This window comes from Phocoena sinus, chromosome 11 (assembly GCF_008692025.1).
Source record: "Phocoena sinus isolate mPhoSin1 chromosome 11, mPhoSin1.pri, whole genome shotgun sequence".
Lineage (NCBI taxonomy): Eukaryota > Metazoa > Chordata > Mammalia > Artiodactyla > Phocoenidae > Phocoena > Phocoena sinus.
Window position 1 is genome coordinate 75,125,687 of NC_045773.1, and position 18,969 is coordinate 75,144,655.

The following is an 18,969-nucleotide window of genomic DNA, read 5'->3' on the forward strand; positions in this document are numbered from 1 at the left end:
ACAAGCCTCTTAGATAGACTCATCCACCAGAGGACAGACAGCAGAAGCAAGAAGAACTACAATCCTGCAGCCTGTGGCACAAAAACCACATTCACAGAAAGATAGACAAGATGTAAAGGCAGAGGGCTATGTACCAGATGAAGGAAAAAGATAAAACCCCAGAAAAACAACTAAATGAAGTGGAGATAGGCAAACTTCCAGAAAAAGAATTCAGAATAATGATAGTGAAGATGATCCAGGACCTTGGAAAAAGAATGGAGGCAAAGCTCGAGAAGATGCAAGAAATGTTTAACAAGACCTAGAAGAATAAAAGAACAAACAAACAGAGATGAACAATACAATAACTGAAATGAAAAAACACCCTGGAAGGAATCACTAGCAGAATAGCTGAGGCAGAAGAACAGATAAGTGACCTGGAAGACAGAATGGTGGAATGAAAACAAATGAAGACAGCCTAAGAGACCTCTGGGACAACATTAAACACAACAACGTTCGCTACAGGGGTCCCAGAAGCAGAAGAGAGAGAGAAAGGACCCGAGAAAATATTTGAAGAGATTATAGTTGAAAACTTCCCTAACATGGGAAAGGAAATAGCCACCCAAGCCCAGGAAGCACAGGGAGTCCCATACAGGATAAACCCAAGGAGAAACATGCCAAGACACACAGTAATCAAACTAGCAAAAATTAAAGACAAAGAAAAATTACTGAAAGCAGCAAGGGAAAAATGACAAATAACATACAAAGGAAATAAGGTTAACAGCTGATTTCTCAGCAGAAACTCTACAAGCCAGAAGGGAGTGGCATGTTATACTTAAAATGATGAAAGGGAAGAACCTACAACCAAAATTAGTCTGGCCGGCAAGGATCTCATTCAGATTAGATGGAGAAATCAAAAGTTTTACAGACAAACAAAAGCTAAGAGAATTCAGCACCACCAAACCAGCTCTACAACAAATGCTAAAGGAACTTCTCAAAGTGGGAAACACAAGAGAAGAAAAGGACCTACAAAAACAAACCCAAAACATATTAAGAAAACGGTAATAGGAACATACATATCGATAAATACCTTAAACGTGAATGGATTAAATTCTCCAACCAAAAGACGCAGGATGGATACAAAAACAAGACCCATATACATGCTGTCTACAAGAGACCCACTTCAGACCTAGGGACACATACAGACAGAGTGAGGGGATGGAAAAAGATATTCCATGCAAATGGAAATCAAAAAAAAGCTGGAGTAGCAATACTCATATCAGATAAAATAGACTTTAAAATATAGAATGTTACAAGAGACAAGGAAGGACACTATATAATAATCAAGGGATCAATCCAAGAGAAAGATATAACAATTATAAATATATATGCACCCAACATAGGAGCACCTCAATACATAAGGCAACTGCTAACAGCTATAAAAGAGGAAATCTACAGTAACACAATAATAGAGGGGGACTTTAACACCTCACTTACACCAATGGACAGATCATCTAAAATGAAAACAAATAAGGAAACAGAAGCTTTAAATGACACAATAGACCAGATAGATTTAATTGATATTTATAGGACATTCCATCCAAAAACAGCAGATTACACTTTCTCCTCAAGTGCGCACGGATCATTCTCCAGGATAGATCACATCCTGGTTCACAAATCAAGCCTCAGTAAATTTAAGAAAATTGAAATCATATCAAGCACCTTTTCTGACCACACTGCTATGAGATTAGAAATGAATTACAGGGAAAAATACGTAAAAAAGACAAACACATGGAGGGTAAAAAATACGTTGCTGAATAACCAAGAGATCATGGAAGAAATCAAAGAGGAAATCAAAAAATACCTAAAGACAAATGACAATAAAAACACGACAATCCAAAACCTATGGGATGCAGCAAAAGCTGTTCTAAGAGGGAAGTTTATAGCAATACAAGCCTACCTCAAGAAACAAGAAAAATCTCAAATAAACAATCTAACCATACACCTAAAGGAACTAGAGAAAAAGGAACAAACAAAACCCAAAGTTAGCTGAAGGAAAGAAATCATAAAGATCAGAGAAGAAATAAATGAAATAGAAACAAAGAAAACACTAGCAAAGATCAATAAAACTAAAAGCTGGTTCTTTGAGAAGATAAACAAAATTGATAAACCATTAGTCAGATTCATCAAGAAAAAGAGGGAGAGAACTCAAATCAATAAAATTAGAAATGAAAAACGGGAAGTTACAAGGGACACCGCAGAAATACAAAGCATCCTAAGAGACTACTGCAAGCAACTCTATGCCAATAAAATGGACAACCTGGAAGAAATGGACAAATTCTTAGAAAAGTATAACTTTCCAAGACGGAACCAGGAAGAAATATAAAATATAAACAGACCAATCACGAGTAATGAAATTAAAACTGTGATTAAAAATCTTCAAACAAACAAAAGTCCAGGACTAGAGGGCTTCACAAGTGAATTTTATCAAACATTTAGAGAAGAGCTAACACCCATCCTTCTCAAACTCTTCCAAAAACTTGTGGAGGAAAGAACACTCCAAAACTAATTCTATGAGGCCACCATCACCCTTATACCAAAACCAGACAAAGATACTACAAAAAAAGAAAATTACAGACCAATATCACTGATGAATATAGATGCAAAAATCCTCAAAAGAATACTAGCAAACAGAATCCAACAACACATTAAAAGGAGCATACACCATGTTCAAGTGGGATTTATCCCAGGGATGCAAGGATTCTTCAGTATATGCAAAACAATCAATGTGATACAGCATAGTAACAAATTAAAGAAGAAACCATATGATCATCTCAATAGATGCAGAAAAAGCTTTTGAGAAAATTCAACACCAATTTATGATAAAAACTCTCCAGAAAGTGGGCATAGAGGGAACCTACCTCAACATAATAAAGGTCATATAGGACAAACCCACAGCAAACATCATTCTCAATGGTGAAAAACTGAAAGCATTTCCTCTAACATCAGATACAAGACAAGGATGTCCACTCTCACCACTATTATTCCACATAGTTTTGGAAGTCCTAGCCACAGCAATCAGAGGAGAAAAAGAAATAAAAGGAATACAAATTGGAAACGAAGAAGTAAATCTGTCACTGTTTGCAGATGACATGATAGTATACGTAGAGAATCCTAAAGATGCCACCAGAAAACTACTAGTGCTAATCAATGAATTTGATAAAGTTGCAGGATACAAAATCAATGCACAGAAATCTCTTGCATTCCTATACACTGATGATGAAAAATCTGAAAGAGGAATTAAGGAAACACTCCCATTTACCATTGCAACAAAAAGAGTAAAATACCTAGGAATAAATCTACCTAGGGAGACAAAAGACCTGTATGCAGACAACTATACGACACTGATGAAAGAAATTAAAGATGATACAAATAGATGGAGAGATATACCATGTTCTTGGATTGGAAGAATCAATATTGTGAAAATGACTATACTACTCAAAGCAATCTACAGATTCAATGCAATCCCTATCAAATTACCAATGGCATTTTTTATGGAACTAAAACAAAAAATCTTAAAATTTGTATGGAGACACAAAAGACCCCAAATAGCCAAAGCAGTCTGGAGGGGAAAAAAAGGAGCTGGAAGAATCAGACTCCCTGACTTCAGACTATACTACAAAGCTACAGTAATCAAGACAATGGCACAAAAACAGAAACATAGATCAATGGAATAAGATGGAAAGCCCAGAGATAAACCCACACACCTATGGTCAACTAATCTATGACAAAGGAGGCAAGGATATACAATGGAGGAAAGACAGACTCTTCAATAAGTGGTGCTGGGAAAACTGCACAGGTACATGTAAAAGAATGAAATTAGAACAATCCCTAACACCGTAAACAAAAATAAACTCAAAATGGATTAGAGACCTAAATGTAAGACCGGACACTATAAAACTCTTAGAGGAAAACATAGGAAGAACACTCTTTGACATAAATCACAGCAAGATCCTTTTTGATCCACCTCCTAGAGTAATGGAAACAAAAACAAAAATAAACAAATGGGACCTAATTAAAAGCTTCTGCACAGCAAAGGAAACCATAAACAAGACAAAAATACAACCCTCAGAATGGGAGAAAATATTTGCAAACGAATCAACGGACAAAGGATTAATCTCCAAAATATATAAACAGCTCGTGCAGCTCAATATTAAAAAACAAACAACCTAATCCAAAAATGGGCAGAAGACCTAAATAGACATTTCTCCAAAGAAGACATACAGATGGCCAAGAGGCACATGAAAAGCTGCTCAACATCACTAATTATTAGAGAAATGCAAATCAAAACTACAATGAGGTATCACCTCACACCAGTTAGAATGGGCACCATCAGAAAATCTACAAACAACAAATGCTGGACAGGGTGTGGAGAAACGGGAACCCTCTTGTATGTTGGTGGGAATGTAAATTGACATAGCCACTATAGAGAACAGTATGGAGGTTCCTTAAAAAACTAAAAATAGAATTATCATATGATTCAGCAATCCCACTACTGGGCATATACCCAGAGAAAAACATAATTCAAAAAGACACATGCGGGCTTCCCTGGTGGCGCAGGGGTTGAGAGTCCGCCTGCCGATGCAGGGGACACGGGTTCGTGCCCCAGTCTGGGAAGATCCCACATGCCGCAGAGCGGCTGGGCCTGTGAGCCATGGCCACTGAGCCTGCGCGTCCAGAGCCTGTGCTTGCAATGGGAGAGGCCACAACAGTGAGAGGCCCGCGTACCGCAAAAAAAATAAAAAATAAAAAAAAAAAGACACATGCACCCCAATGTTAAGTGCAGCACTATTTACAATAGCCAGGTCATGGAAGCAACCTAAATGCCCATCGACAGACAAATGGAGGTGGTACATATTTACAATGGAATATTACTCAGTCATAAAAAAGAACGAAATTGGGTCATTTGTTGAGACGTAAAAAGATCCAGAGACTGTCATACAGAGTGAAATAAGTCAGAAAGAGAAAAACTAATATCATATATTAACGCATATATGTGGAACCTAGAAAAATGGTACAGCTGAACCGGTTTGCAGGGCAGAAGTTGAGACACAGATATAGAGAACAAACGCAGACACCAAGGGGGAAGGCAATGGGGCGGTGGTGATGGTGGTGTGATGCATTGGGAGATTGGGATTGACATGTACACACTGATGTGCATAAAATTGATGACTAATAAGAACCTGCTGTATAAAAAAATTAATTAAATAAAATTCAAAAATTAAAAAAATTAAACATCACAAGAACTTTAAGGATTACTTTTCCTCACTTATTTATAAATAAAATCTAATAACTTAATTAAGATTATTGCTAACTTAAGGAAGTAACTATCCAGGGAATTAATAAAAATTTTTGAGTGTAGTGATTTTATTGTTTGTTTATTTGCTTTGTTTACTGTAATGCAAGTGCTGTCTCTGCCTCAAGAACGTACCTAATGGCTGGGTCACTGGTGGCCAGGTGCAGCACATGCACGGTGGCTTGCTGTTCCAAGATATCAAGTTCAGATCACTAAATATTTCATATTTTAAGAGCAGCAGGCATTACTAGTATTCATTTATACAGTACCCTTTTGGTCTCTCGCTATAGATAGATAGATGATAGGTAATAGATACATGTATATATATATATATATATATATATATATATATACACACACACACGTAAAAAACAAAAAACAACATAGAGAAACTTGATCAAAAGCTGCAGAGCTAAAGCCTCCAAAGGGACAAACCCTCCACCTGAGTGTTTGCCCTGGGTAGCAAGTGACTTCCTGCTTTGCAAACAAACATTTCAAAGGGCTGATGTTTAAAATTCCAAAGAACCCTACATGTCACCATTTTTTGACCATTTACAGAGCAAAATGAACCAGAATATCAGGAATATTGGGGTTCGATTTTCTTAAGCTACAGAAATATTTAAAAGTTAAAGGAGGGGCTTCCCTGGGGGCGCAGGGGTTGAGAGTCCACCTGCCGATGCAGGGGACGCGGGTTCGTGCCCCGGTCCGGGAAGACCCCACATGCCGCGGAGTGGCTGGGCCCGTGAGCCATGGCCGCTGAGCCTGCGCGTCCGGAGCCTGTGCTCCTCAATGGAAGAGGCCACAACAGTGAGAGGCCCGCAAAAAAAGTTAAAGGAGCATTACAGCAAAGAAGATAAGAGATTTCAATCACTCTTCCTCCCAGGAATTTTCAGATTTTAGTGCAGCTTAAGAATCACCCAAATACTATGGCCTAAGTTCCTGGCTTCCTGGCTTCACACTCTGAGATTCTGCTCTGTAAAGTGCCAAAGACCAGCAGCCTTAGCACCACCTGGGAACTTGCTAGAAATGCAAACTCTTTATTTTTCTTAGGCCGCACCGCTCGGCTTGTGAGATTTTAATTGCTTGACCGGGGATTGAACCCAGGCCCTTGGCAGTGAAATCATGGAGTCCTAACCACTGGACCACCAGGGAATTCCCTAGAAATGCAAATTCTTGAGCCCACTCCAGACCTCCAGAATCTAAAACTCTGGGGGTAGGATCCAGTCAGCAGTGTTTAAACAAATTCTCAGAGGTGATCCTGATGCACACAAAAGCTTACTAATCAGTGAGATATAGCATGATTATTTTTACCATGGTGGTTCTCACTTTGCAAAAGTACTGATGCCTCGTCTCCAGGTCCAGGCCAGTAGAATCAGAAGCTCTGCCTACATTTAGAGAAACACTGGCAGATAGACAGCTGCTGGATTAGTTCGTGGAAAGTCTCTCCTCTCTCTAAAATGACATACAACTATCTTCAGATAAAACCCTGAATAATTATAGCTTCTGCCTACACAGCCATCTTCACTTCTCTCCATCACTTTCTTCTCTTCCTACTCTCCCCTCTCTGTAGCCCCTCAGTGCCCTGCAAGCACTGTGTCCTCCAGCCTCTGCCTAGAACTGCCACCTTGCCCCATTTTCATTGGTCTAATACCCATTGTCTTTCAAGGCCCCAGTCAAGGTCATTCCAGGCAAGAATCTGCTTTGACTCTGTCTAGTTGTGTGTACATCTCTGCCCATCACTTCCCTCCATCAAGGCATTTCCTGAACCGCATTAGAAAGGCTTATTTGTGAGCTCCTCCTCTATCCTATGATTCTCCTAGAGCCCACCTTCGCGGCCAAGGCGAGGCCTTGTTTGTCTACTGCTGGGTGCTTAGCATCTAACACGGTGTAGGCCGGTGCTCCATCGCTGTTTGTTAGGAATGACTCCCCAGGTGGCACATTATTAGAGGTGCTATAAACTGTTAAGAGCATGGGCTTTAGCACCAGACTACTTGGGTTCGTGTCCTAGCTCTACCATTTACTAGCTATGTAAGTTTGGACAAATTACTTCATCTCTGTTCCTCCGTGGCTGGTGTTGATGAAAATTTTGTTGTTATTTTTTTATTGAAGTATAGTTGATTTATAATGTGTTAATTCCTGCTGTACAGCAAAGTGATTCAGTTATACATTTATATATACATTCGTTTTTTATATTCTTTTCCATTATGGTTTATTATAGGTTATTGAATATAGTCCTCTGTGCTATACAGTGGGAGCTTGTTGTTTATTTGTTGTTATTTTTAATTGCTCTCTCTTGCTGAGAAACTACTCTGGCACAGGGTCTGTGCTGAGTGCCTTTCAAAAAAATTGTGTGTGCATGATGTCATTTAATTTTCACAACAATCTGGGAACTGGTTAGCTATTCCCACTCGAGGGAGGCTTGGAAAGGTTACTCAACTTGCCAAGCCCCGTTTAAAAAACAACGTAGGGCTTCCCTGGTGGCGCAGTGGTTGAGAGTCCACCTGCCGATGCAGGGGACACGGGTTCGTGCCCCGGTCCGGGAAGATCCCACGTGCCGCGGAGCGGCTGGGCCCGTGAGCCATGGCCGCTGAGCCTGCGCGTCCGGAGCCTGTGCTCCGCAACGGGAGAGGCCCGCGTACCGCAAAAAAAAAAAAAAAAAAAAAAAAACAACGTAGATTGGAGGTCACATGGAAGAATTTGAGGCAGAATCCAAACTCCAAACCCGGCTCTTGCCTCTATACTATCTCGTGCTCTGAGACGAGCTGCCAAGATTTAAATACACAAAGAGTTAAACACACGATGGTGTGAAGGATGGTACAAAGCGGTATAGGATTCTCTTCCAAACTTGTGGCCCAGAGAAGGGCTACAAATTCAGCAGGAAGGATGTCGCGGCAAAGATGAGCCCAGATGGCAAACTCATTAACCTACCCAGTGGGATGCACCAGCGTAAGGAGGCCCAGTGTAGACACTTTTCTCAACAGAAGCTGGCAGGCATTTCCTAAATATTGTTACTGATGGGTAATAAAATGTCCTTCCCACCCCCAGCCTCACTTCCCCCCACAGGCTTGATTTAATAGATCCAGGTAGAGCGTGGCAATTTGCATAATGACCAGTGCCCCAGTCCATTCACCTCTTGGTGATCTCTAGACCACACTTGGACAAACGATGCTTTGTATCTCTCATATAGCCATTTTCTGTTGTTTTGTGCTAATATTTTATAAGCATTATTACAAAAACCTAACATAGAGATTTTAAAGGGATGACCTTTTTCAACATAAATAGCGATTCTCCTATTTTCTCCTCATAGCCCCAGGGAGGATGCAGAATACTGTCACCGCCCAGGGTTGGGTGAGCCTCTCTGCCCTGCCTTCTGAGACCCATCCCTGCCCTACGTGCTCCCGGGAGACAGGACCTTGGGTGGATTCAGCCCTGACTCAAGTGATCAGGCTGATTCTCCTGGGGTCCCCCTGGTTCTCCTTCAAACAACTCGGCAAATCAATCTCTGTGGCTTCAACGGACCTGCAGGTGCAGCTGTGGAAAGTTTACATAATGCCAGCTGCACGGTGAAGTGGCAAAACCTTGACAAAATATTAGCTCTGTTCCACCTGGCAACCCTACTTCAGGTGCATGAAAATACGGTGTCATTCATGACACATTCAGACATCTTCCCTGAGGGGAAATTTAAATTTAACATGAAATCAAGTTGTCATTCCTTTCAATTGAACACTCAGATAGGAAGTGCTCGGAACTGTGATTTTGATTTTAAGGAAAAGTGAAATATTGTTAGTAGTCTAAATGTGAGTAATTTAACTTTAAAGATTATATTTAAATATAATTTTTATATTTTTAATTTAATTATGTATTTAAATAAAAATTTACTAGTACTTTTACCCTCAAACAGCAAAGATGTTATTTAAGCTCAGGGATAAGTTCACCAAAATGTCTGTTTGTTAAATGACACTTTGATGTTCCCAACTCTTTATCAAACATTTATCGAAAACCCAATGTGCCAAGTGTTGTGCTGGGGGCTAGGAATAAAAAGATCAATAAGATGGCATCTCTATGTCCTAGGAAAGAAGTGCATGAGAACAATTACTGAGAATACAAATACAAAAAGCAGTATAACGAAGGAATGTGAGGGCTCCGAGAAGAGAGGTCAGATCTGCACGTGGATGGAGAGACCTGTAAAAAGGAAGTAATCTGGTGGCATTTAAAATAAGCTTTGAATAAGAACCTGCTGTATAAAAAAATAAAATAAAATAGGCTTTGGATGATCAATAGATTACTTAACAGACAAGGGAGAAAAGAGGACTCTGGACAGAGAGGTGAATTGCAGCTGGGTGGTGATGTAGATGGAGAAGGGAAGGTGGTCCAGATCGCGGCCATCAGGAAGTGGAGGGAACAGCAGAGGGAAAGGAACCTGCAAAGAAAACTGAGTAGTAGTTGGGAAGCCAGGAGGCAGGACAAGAGCAGAGAAGGTGGTAGTCCATGAGGTCACATGCTGTAGACAATGAAGTGAGAGTCTTGGCAAGACTAAGGTGCCAAGGTGCAGCTAAGGTGCCCCAGTGGGTCGGGCAGATGAGGAGACAGAATAGAATGGTTTCCTGGGTGAATGGTTGATGATGACACGAGGATGTCATCAACAGTTCTTTCGTGCATTTCCTGGTGGAGAGGAAAGGAAGATGGAAGAGTAGCTGCATGGTCGGCAAAGGTTGTTTTGACATGAGGAGGTCTTAAGCAGATTTAAATGACAGTGGAAAGAGCCAATCAGAGGGGAGTGTAGTGATGGGGAGGGTGGGAGGGGGTGAGAGCCAGCTTTGAATGCAGGGAAGGGCCGTCTCTTCCCTTGAGGCAGGAAAGGAGGAGGAAGAGATGGGTGTGGGAGGAGATACTTTCTTGGAGTTGGTGGTGAGAAGCGATTTCCTCTGAGATGGCAAAGCTGTCTCCCGAGAGTGAGGTGTGTGTGCACGTGCGTACGTGTGTGTGTCCCCCATGCGTGGGTGGGGAAATGTATCTGGGAATCATTAGCGTCTCCAGCAGCACGAGGGCTCAGGTGCCTCTTCTGATATTTCTGGACTTAGATCACACTGTTCCCTGGCTGCTTTGTGCTCTCCCGTACAACGCATGAGTGTGTGTGTCTGGATTTAGGTATAAAAATTCAGATGTGCTTGCACTTTCTTGCTGGCAGAACTTCTACTTTCCCTGGGTTCCTGGTGGAGCTCAGGTATGTAGCATGTGCTCCATAAAGAACTTGGTTCATGAAAGATCTTTCCACTCATCGTGCCCCTGCTTTTAGCCTGACTCCAAAGGGGAAGAGCAGCTATCGTTCTAGAGGGATCCCGCCCTGGGGACAGGGAACTGAAATTGCATCAGCAGTTTTTGTACAAAAGTCTATTATGATAAATAAAGCAGAAATTTTACCTGGTCTGAACAATGACTGGGTGTATGCTGTGATACTGAATGAGAGCTTTAAAAAAAAAAAAATAGTAAGTTTTATGCTTTATTGCCTATCTCCTCCACCAACACACACACACACACACACACACACACACACACACACACAGCCTGTTCTGCATATGCACTTGTGGGTGCCCACACAAAACCCAAGTCTGAAATCTTTCTGCTCCTTCAAAGGCTGGCAGCAGGATTTGTCTGCAATGTGGCAGGCAGGGAGAAAGGGTTAATAAGGATCTGGAGCAATGCTTCCACTTGTCCTTTGAGGAGTAACAAAGAGAGGAAGCACAGCCTTTGTGGAAGGAAATTCCCAGGCCCCACATGACCTGCCCTGTGAACCCCTGAGGGGTGTCTGATAATAAACACTTGCAAACAAAACAATCCATAAAGGTGTTTTTTTACTAACATTCGCACATTTTTCACCAAAGGGCTAGAACAGCTTTTCCTGCATCTGCAGACCCCAGAGGGGGCCTGGTCATCCACCTGCCGGCAAAGCCCAACCATCTTGTCCAGGCTCAGGGCTGGCGTTTCTATGTGCAGGTCCCCTGGCCCCTGGGGCCTCTGATTGTGCAGGGGCCCCATCTTCACAGCAGGCTGCTGGGATGCAGACGGTAGACCCCACACAGGGTGCGTATGGACCACTGTGTGCAGACCTGAGACCCACCTTTCCTCCTCCGTAGTAACCCCCAGACGCAAGCCTGAGCATTGCAACCTTGACTCAGTGCAGTTACCTTCCCAGGAGTGGGGAGCGCTTGACAAAGGCATGAAACCTCTCCTAGAAAAGTGTGTGCATTAAGTAACAAATTAGGCTTCCTCCTCTGCAAGGAGGAAGAAAAAACAAACCTAACCGAAACCAAAACAAAATAGCAAACCCCCCAAACAACAACAAACCTCCCTGGAGACCTGATGGCAAATATTCCTACAAAAATTTCTTGGAAGGATCTCAAAGAATATTAAGACCAAAATGCAAAACTTTGAGCAAAAGTCTAGTTTGGGTCAGTTTATTTGTAATTTTGCACCTTATTTCTCCCAAAACTAATAGAATGTGAGGTTTATTGCATCCATTTTGTAGATAAATAAATCAAGGATCAGAAACTGGTCTAGGATAATAGGAAAGATCTAGGTGACTCAGGTGTCTTTTCTCCTCTGTGTGTGTGTGTGTTGGCGCTGTGTGTACATGCATCTATGCTTTTTAAAAACTATAATATGCTTTAAAACCCCTTTATTAATTGCAATCTAACCCAGGATCTTAGCATGACAACCCCGTTTCTGGGCTAAACCTGAATCCACTTCACGACAAGGGTGAGGGTTGAGGAGATCCTCAACTACAAATAGAAAGCTGAAACTTTATTTCCGAAATGCCATTACTGATCTCTCGGATATTTTTAGATGAGATAATCATACACGTCTACTCATTTGCATGTGCCCAGAGCTGCTGGACGACCTGCATGGTGACCCCAGCACTGAGGACCATGTAGACCGAGGGAACGATAAGTTCCAGATTTCATGGGGGCAGGGTTACCCGTAGCCTTGCACTCAAGCCCCTCGCTGCCCTTTGTACTGTGACAATGCGCGGAAGCACAGGCTTGTTAGAGGAAATTCCCAGGGCCTTAGTTTGGACATTAGACCGCTGCTTTGCCATGCTGGGCCGGCAACTAAAAATAAACATGCGGGTCTGCACGGGTTTCTGTGATTTTGTCCTGCATAGTTGATTATATTTCAAGGGATTTTGAAAATTTTCGTTTTCAAGAAAGTGAGCCTGGGTAAACCTGGAGAATAAAATATACTGTAGTTTTGTTTCAATTTGACAAAATGCAGCATTTGCTGACATCCACTTCTACTGAAAGAACGACAGCTTCTTTTCCCTGAGATTTCAAAACAAAGATGGAAGAAATGAAAAGCACGTGGAGATGCTGCCCAAGCAACTGCAGAAAAGATGTGAGGGTCCAAAACTGCAAGACCAGAAAGTTCTTCTGAGTCCTGGAAGGATGAAGTATTAGCAAAGCCTCCGAGGGGACCTGGAGCAGTGAGTGATGTGTGCAGGCCCCTCTCCCCCTAAGCTAAATTATCCCTTTTGTAAAAGCCTCCAGGTCCTTAGCTGGCAGAGAGGCTGTTACCATGTGGCTCATTTAGCAGAAAAGGAAAGGTGGGTGGAAAACAATGGCTGATGAACTTCAGAGCAGGCAGCCAGCGGCAGCCAGCTCTCCTCTCCCCCCAAAAGTCAAATTCCACATTCACAGTCCCCGTAATTTAGAGGATGGTAGAACCATTTATTTTGCACTTTTTTTTTTTTTTTGCGGTACGCGGGCCTCTCACTGTTGTGGCCTCTCCTATTGCGGAGCACTGTCTCCGGACGCGCAGGCTCAGCGGCCGTGGCTCACGGGCCCAGCCGCTCCGCGGCATGCGGGATCTTCCCAGACCGGGGCACGAACCCGTGTCCCCTGCATCGGCAGGCGGACTCTCAACCACTGCGCCACCAGGGAAGCCCTATTTTGTACTTTTTAAAATTAGATTTCGAGATGGCAAAGAATACAGAGACATATCGTCGTGTTTTCATTTTATACATAGAGCAAAAATCAGGGACAAAGCTTGGAGTCTTGCTGTTAACTTGCTTGATCCCAGTTTGGCTGAAAATGTACCAAAATGTGGCAGTTTTCCATCAAATAGGAATGTGATTGCAGCACAAGAAGTAACCCACGATCTAGTTAAAGAGTAACCCAAGAAGAGCGGTTTGGAGTGAACTTTTCCCATCTCATTGTTCTCGTTTCTTTTTTGCTTTTTCCTGGAAATCCAACCTTTTGACTGTTGCTGCAAAGCCCCTACTTAAAAAGCATCTCAGCTGATGTGTAGGGCTAGCTAGTCAAAAGGCAGCCCCGATCACTCTGTAGTCTGATGCTTTTTTTTTGCAGACTTTTATTTTGTGGCTTGGGCCGGAACCCTGACATCACGAGACTCTTGGTAGCTTTGAGTGGGAAGGACCTCGAGGTCATAACCCAGGCTCCACCCAGTGCGGGCATCCCTTTGGGAACACCCTGGCCATGGTCTTCCAAGGTGCTGGAACACTGCCCAGGACAGGGTGTTCACCCTGCCACAAGGCAGCTCACCCAGTTTTAGACAATTCAAATGGTGGGTAAATCCTTCTGTACATTGAGCTAGGACCTGTCACCCTATAATTGCCACTGATCCATCCTCTGTTGACCCCTTTTCCCACCTTGAGCAATCTTTAAATATTTGAAAGCAAACTTCATGAGCTGCAAGACTTACTTCTTACTTCAAATGTCCTCTGGTTCTTTCAACTATTCTGCACATGACAATTTTCTCATTTTCACCATCTTGGTCAACCTCCTTTTTTCAGATCTGATGTATTTTTTGAGGCAACATACTAGGTACTTTAATTAATCTTCTCTACAACCTTGCTTGGTAAACATTATCTGCATTTTCAGAAACAAATCTAAGACTTGATGAGATACAACCACTTATTGAAGGAGATGGCAGATGGAGGATTCAGAAGTGGGTCTACCTCTTTCCAGCCCACTCCATGCCTCTGATGAAAAAACAAATGTTGGTCAGGTACAGGCAAGGTTGATCTCAGATACATCCCGAGATCTGCAGTAGGTCATTAGAAACCTCCCATGCAGGTGAGCCTCTTTTTTTTGTTGCTACAAGGTGTGCTTACTGATAGAGATTGATGTTAACTTGAGGAGTTAGGAAATGACCATCAGAAAACACTGCCTGCTGGGAGGCAACTATACACAAGGTGGGTGTGCAGGAAATTTGGAGGCAAAGAGATACACGAGGAACAGGAAGCAAGAAGGAACTCAGAAGGTTTGGAAGGCATTTCGTTTGGAAGCTGCACACATGCTGAAGCAGGAAGAGAAGGCTCAGACAGGCAAAGGGTGAACCCTTGTGAGCGCCTAAAGAGTTTGCTGCAGCCTCAGCCTGGTGGTTGTATCTGGAGAACAAATAGAAAGTTATTTGTTTCCTCCCAGCTGTGCATGCACCCCGTGGGGGTGCAAAGCTCCGGGACAAAGGATACTATGCCCGGCCCCCAACCTCTGATTCTAGGTGAAATGAACACAAATTAGAAAGAACCCAAGTGTAATCAGAAAGGGAGTCCTTACAACCACGCCACAGTGGGGGTCAGGGATCCCTTCTTTGCTCTATGTCTACAAGTTTCCAGATTTTTCCTGCACGACTTGGTGGAGCTACTTCCTTCCCTTCTGCTGACTGCTTTCCAAAAGCAGAGACTGCCTGAGGATGACACTGCCTTTCTCCTCAGCTGCCCTACTTCAAACCAGCTCTCCACCCAACAGTGAATACCAAGTGGATTCCTCTAAGCTGCAGGGCGCTGCTCCCTGGAAGCCATTGCCACGTAGTGTTTGATGGAAGGTGCCAAAGGACAACATTAATGTCACAGCTGAGCTCGTGGGCATAGTCATGAAATGTCTCCCTTAAGATCTCCTCTTTGCCAGTTTGACCCAGAGAACGACAGAGCCCTGCCCTTCAAATCATCACGTAACATGACAGAAGTGAGCGCAGAGGCTCCCTGGATATTATCTTCTCTGTATACTCATGAAGGCAGGGGCCTCTTTTCCTTCTAATTCTCCATCTTGTTCACCACTTGAGAAAATCCAGGTCCAGCAAATGGATGTGGACCCACCCAGGGTCACCTGGCTAGGGAATTACAGGTACTGGACTAAATCAAGGTGCTGAAACACAGCCCAGCTTCCTTTGTACTAAATCACTCTGCCCTCAAGCTCCTGCTGTCTTTACTTGGATGTGGCAGCTTTGGTTAAAGATGAGGCTTTCAGTTTTCCTTCAGACTTTATATGGAAAAGCAAGACAGAGGATGAAAAGGCACATCTTGTCTATGGGGAGCTGCATGGAGGCAGGGCTCGCATTTGTGTCGTTGGTCATCGTATTTGTAGCAGGTAGCACAGCAACTGGTATGCGAAAGGTGTTCAGTACCTATTTGCTGAAAGATGAGTAAGTCTCTGAGTTGGAGTGGTGGTGAATGAGGAGCACTGATAGAGAAACACCTTCTGGGAGAGACTATTCACAGCGACGTAAAGGAATAGATTCGAAAAGGTATGGCACAGGGTAGGTACTCAAAATATTTGGTGAAAAAAATGAATCCAGCCAAGTCTCATAAAGGAGAGTGTGGAAAAATATTATAGAGAGTGGCAATCTCCTTGGAAGACTTCAAACTACAGACCTCAATCTGGGGGTGATTTGGGCCTCTTCAAACAATGTATCCATTCATTTGTCCATCCATTCATTCATTCACAAATTCAAAAACACTGAGCACAGGCTATGTACCTGGCATTGGTTCAAGTGCTATGGATTCAGAAGTTAATCTCCAGTAACTCCTCAAGGATGAAAATAATAAACCTAGCAACGATCATTTAATGTACTAAGGGCTATGGCAGAAGCACTTCGCTAAGTTGCCATAAAATACCGGACTTGATGGACATTTAGTTTAAGGTGGACTGGATTGGGGGAGGGGGGAGTCGCTAAGTTGCCATAAAATACCAGACTTGATGGGCATTTAGTTTAAGGTGGACTGGATGGGGGGAGGGGGGAGGAACAATCAGGCTGCAGTGGGTAGCTGGGTGGAGAAGATGAATGGAGTTATGGGGACACAGAGAACAGCACACACAGATATAGGTAGGTATTAGAGCTCTCTCATATTGGGGAAATGGAAGGTATTGGGTACAGCTGGAAAGTCAGAGGGTGAGAGGTAAGGCTGGCTGTATGATAAGGACCATACCTTGAAGGTCTTGTCTACCTTCCTTAAGTTGGGGCTTCACAAACTTTAATGCATGTGAATCACCCAGGGACCTGGATAAAAATGCAGATTCAGTAAATCTGGGGAGCAGATAGAGAACCTGCATCTCTAACAAGCTGCCCAATGATGCCTGATGCAGCTGGTCCCTGGACTACCCTTTAGGAAGCAAGGCTGTAAGCAATGGGATGCAATGGAAATATTTCACTGAAGAGAGTGACATTAAGAGCACTGCATTTTCCGAAGAGCCCTGTAGCAGGGTATGGAGGACGGAGTGGAGGGAGACTCTGCTGGGGTAAAATACAGAAGTGGCAAGAGATTTTGAGCATCTGAACTAAATAAAGTTAGGAAAGAACAGTCAATGTTCAAATAAACAGGTGCAGACTGGTATTCTATGAAGTCGCTGTAAAATATTTCTCCCAGAGGAAAGGTTGCTTGTGAGGACGAAGATGAAACAATGAAAGCGTAAGAGGCCAAAACAAAGTCAAAGAAGCACATAGTGTTATTTGAATAAGTCTAGACCCCCCCTCTGGGTCTCAGTGGACACGGACACATCATCTCTAGCCCCAGTAATGACTGAAAAAGCAGCCAGCTAAGGGGCGCAGCATCCCTGCAGACAATTATCACAACAGAGCAAATAAAATCAGCCTTCTCAGCCATCACTTGAGAGACACTTGCATCTAGTTTCAGGAAGCTTCAGGAAGAACAATTGTTTCATAGCAAATTCTGGAAAATAACATGGCAGTCCACCTGATCTTGAACACAGAGCTTGTCCATTTCTTAGAACTCATAGGTACCCGAAATTAGAAACACCTGTTTATATTGCTGTCAGAAAATACCCTATCCACTCTAAGCCATCTTTAACTGAAAGGAAAAACTCAGAAAGGAGTAAAAAAAAAAAAAAAAAAAAAAAAAAAATCAAGGGAAGGGTCTACATTGTTGAAAAGGAAAGGCAGGTGGTAAAACATTTTTCTCATATACTGAAGCCCCCAAAATGCAGCTTCTAATGGGATTTCCCTCCAAAGAAAAGAAGAATCAGCTTCGCCTTCTAGGTACTATTCTGGGTGGCATTCTGTATCCAAAGATGTACAAAAGCAAAACCCCCAAGAGTCATCTCCCCTCTCACTCTTTTTCCCCACATCCTGTAAATGAGTAAACCTCAACCAGACACAGAGGTTGAAAACATGCAGCCAACTGGAAAAGCCATATGGACACACACTTCAGAACAGCTTGGTTCACAGTACAAGGCAAAAGAAAAGAGTGCAGGAACCTACCTTTCTCGTCTGTGCTTTGCAGCCTCCTGAAGTTTAACCCTGTACTGGAGAGCTTCCCAAGAACCTCTTTGGGGAGGTGAAACTGAAGGGCCTCCCCTTCAATCACAGCCGCGGAGAGGGTGGGGTTGCCCAAGACCAGACTTCAGCTCGTTGGCTCACGGGGACCTCAGGGAGCAGAGGTGAACTGCCGTCTAGTCTCTGCTGCAGGAGGAAACTGGGTGACTCGGTGTGGCTGGAGGTGGGGGTTGGAGGCTGGGGGAAGGAAAGTAATCTGGGAACCGTATTAAATAAGAGATCCTCTCCACATGATTTCCTGTAGTAGGTGCCTGTGGCCTCTCTCCAGGCTCCCCAGAGGAAATAAGACATTTAAATGTGTCCTTTGGCCACTGGCGAGAAGAGAATAAACATGCCAAGAATCGTGGAAATGAGAATTAGCAGGGCAGCAGGCAGGGGGCTGATGGGCCAGCTAGCTGTACCTCGTACCAAGTGCTTTCTTCCTGAAGTTTCTCCAAGTGTTCAACTCTGCAAAAGTCAAGCATGCCCTCATCCTCTTCCACCGAGCTGAAGAATTTTCTGGCCACACTCCAGATGCAGTGCTGCAGAGCCGTTGGTAAGAGGCAGGCCAGAACAGGCCTGAGAAGGGTCTGCTTGCCAGCCGAGGCAAAGACTCTCTCAGCTCTGTCTCTGGAAACGCTGATGACAGTCTGTGTCTAATTCTGGAACACTTCCTCAAGTCCTCGGGCCGTTTTACCCTAGGGTTTAAAGAATTCCCTGCAGGCAAACATCCGTAGATTGCTAGAAGCAGGACTGCCCGCTACATAATTGATGGGGCTCAGTGCAGCATGAAAATGTGAGGTCACTCCTTCAGAAATTAAGGATTTCTAGATGACAGCAGATCCTTAAACCCAGTGCGGGCCCTTCTGAGCACAGGGCTGTTTGCGGCTTGTGTAGGTGGTACATCTGTGAAGCCCATCCAAGTTGTGTGCCCGATGCGAAGTGAGGCCAAGCAAACCGAAACATCGGAGTTTGGAGAAGAGAAAGGTTTTTTTGCAGGGCCATGCGAGAACGAGGGGCTTATGTTCCCAAAACCCCACATTCCCGAAGGGTTTCAGCAAAGCATTTTT

General features: G+C 43.4%; 1 protein-coding gene across 8 annotated transcripts in view; it reads right to left on the bottom strand.

Annotated features, from left to right (window-relative positions):
* ADGRF5 (adhesion G protein-coupled receptor F5) overlaps positions 1-18,609 on the bottom strand; it is a 111,384-nt gene extending 92,775 nt beyond the window's left edge. For 2 of the 8 annotated variants that reach the window (XM_032650270.1, XM_032650269.1), the window contains exon 1: positions 18,322-18,607. In XM_032650270.1, the coding sequence (XP_032506161.1) occupies positions 18,322-18,384 (63 nt within the window). In that variant the 5' untranslated portion in view covers positions 18,385-18,607. Of the gene's footprint in view, positions 1-17,845; positions 18,044-18,321 lie in introns of all 8 variants that reach the window. The other 6 variants (XM_032650277.1, XM_032650276.1, XM_032650278.1 and 3 more) reach the window with 4 other exon arrangements.
* Positions 18,610-18,969: the final 360 nt, after the last annotated feature.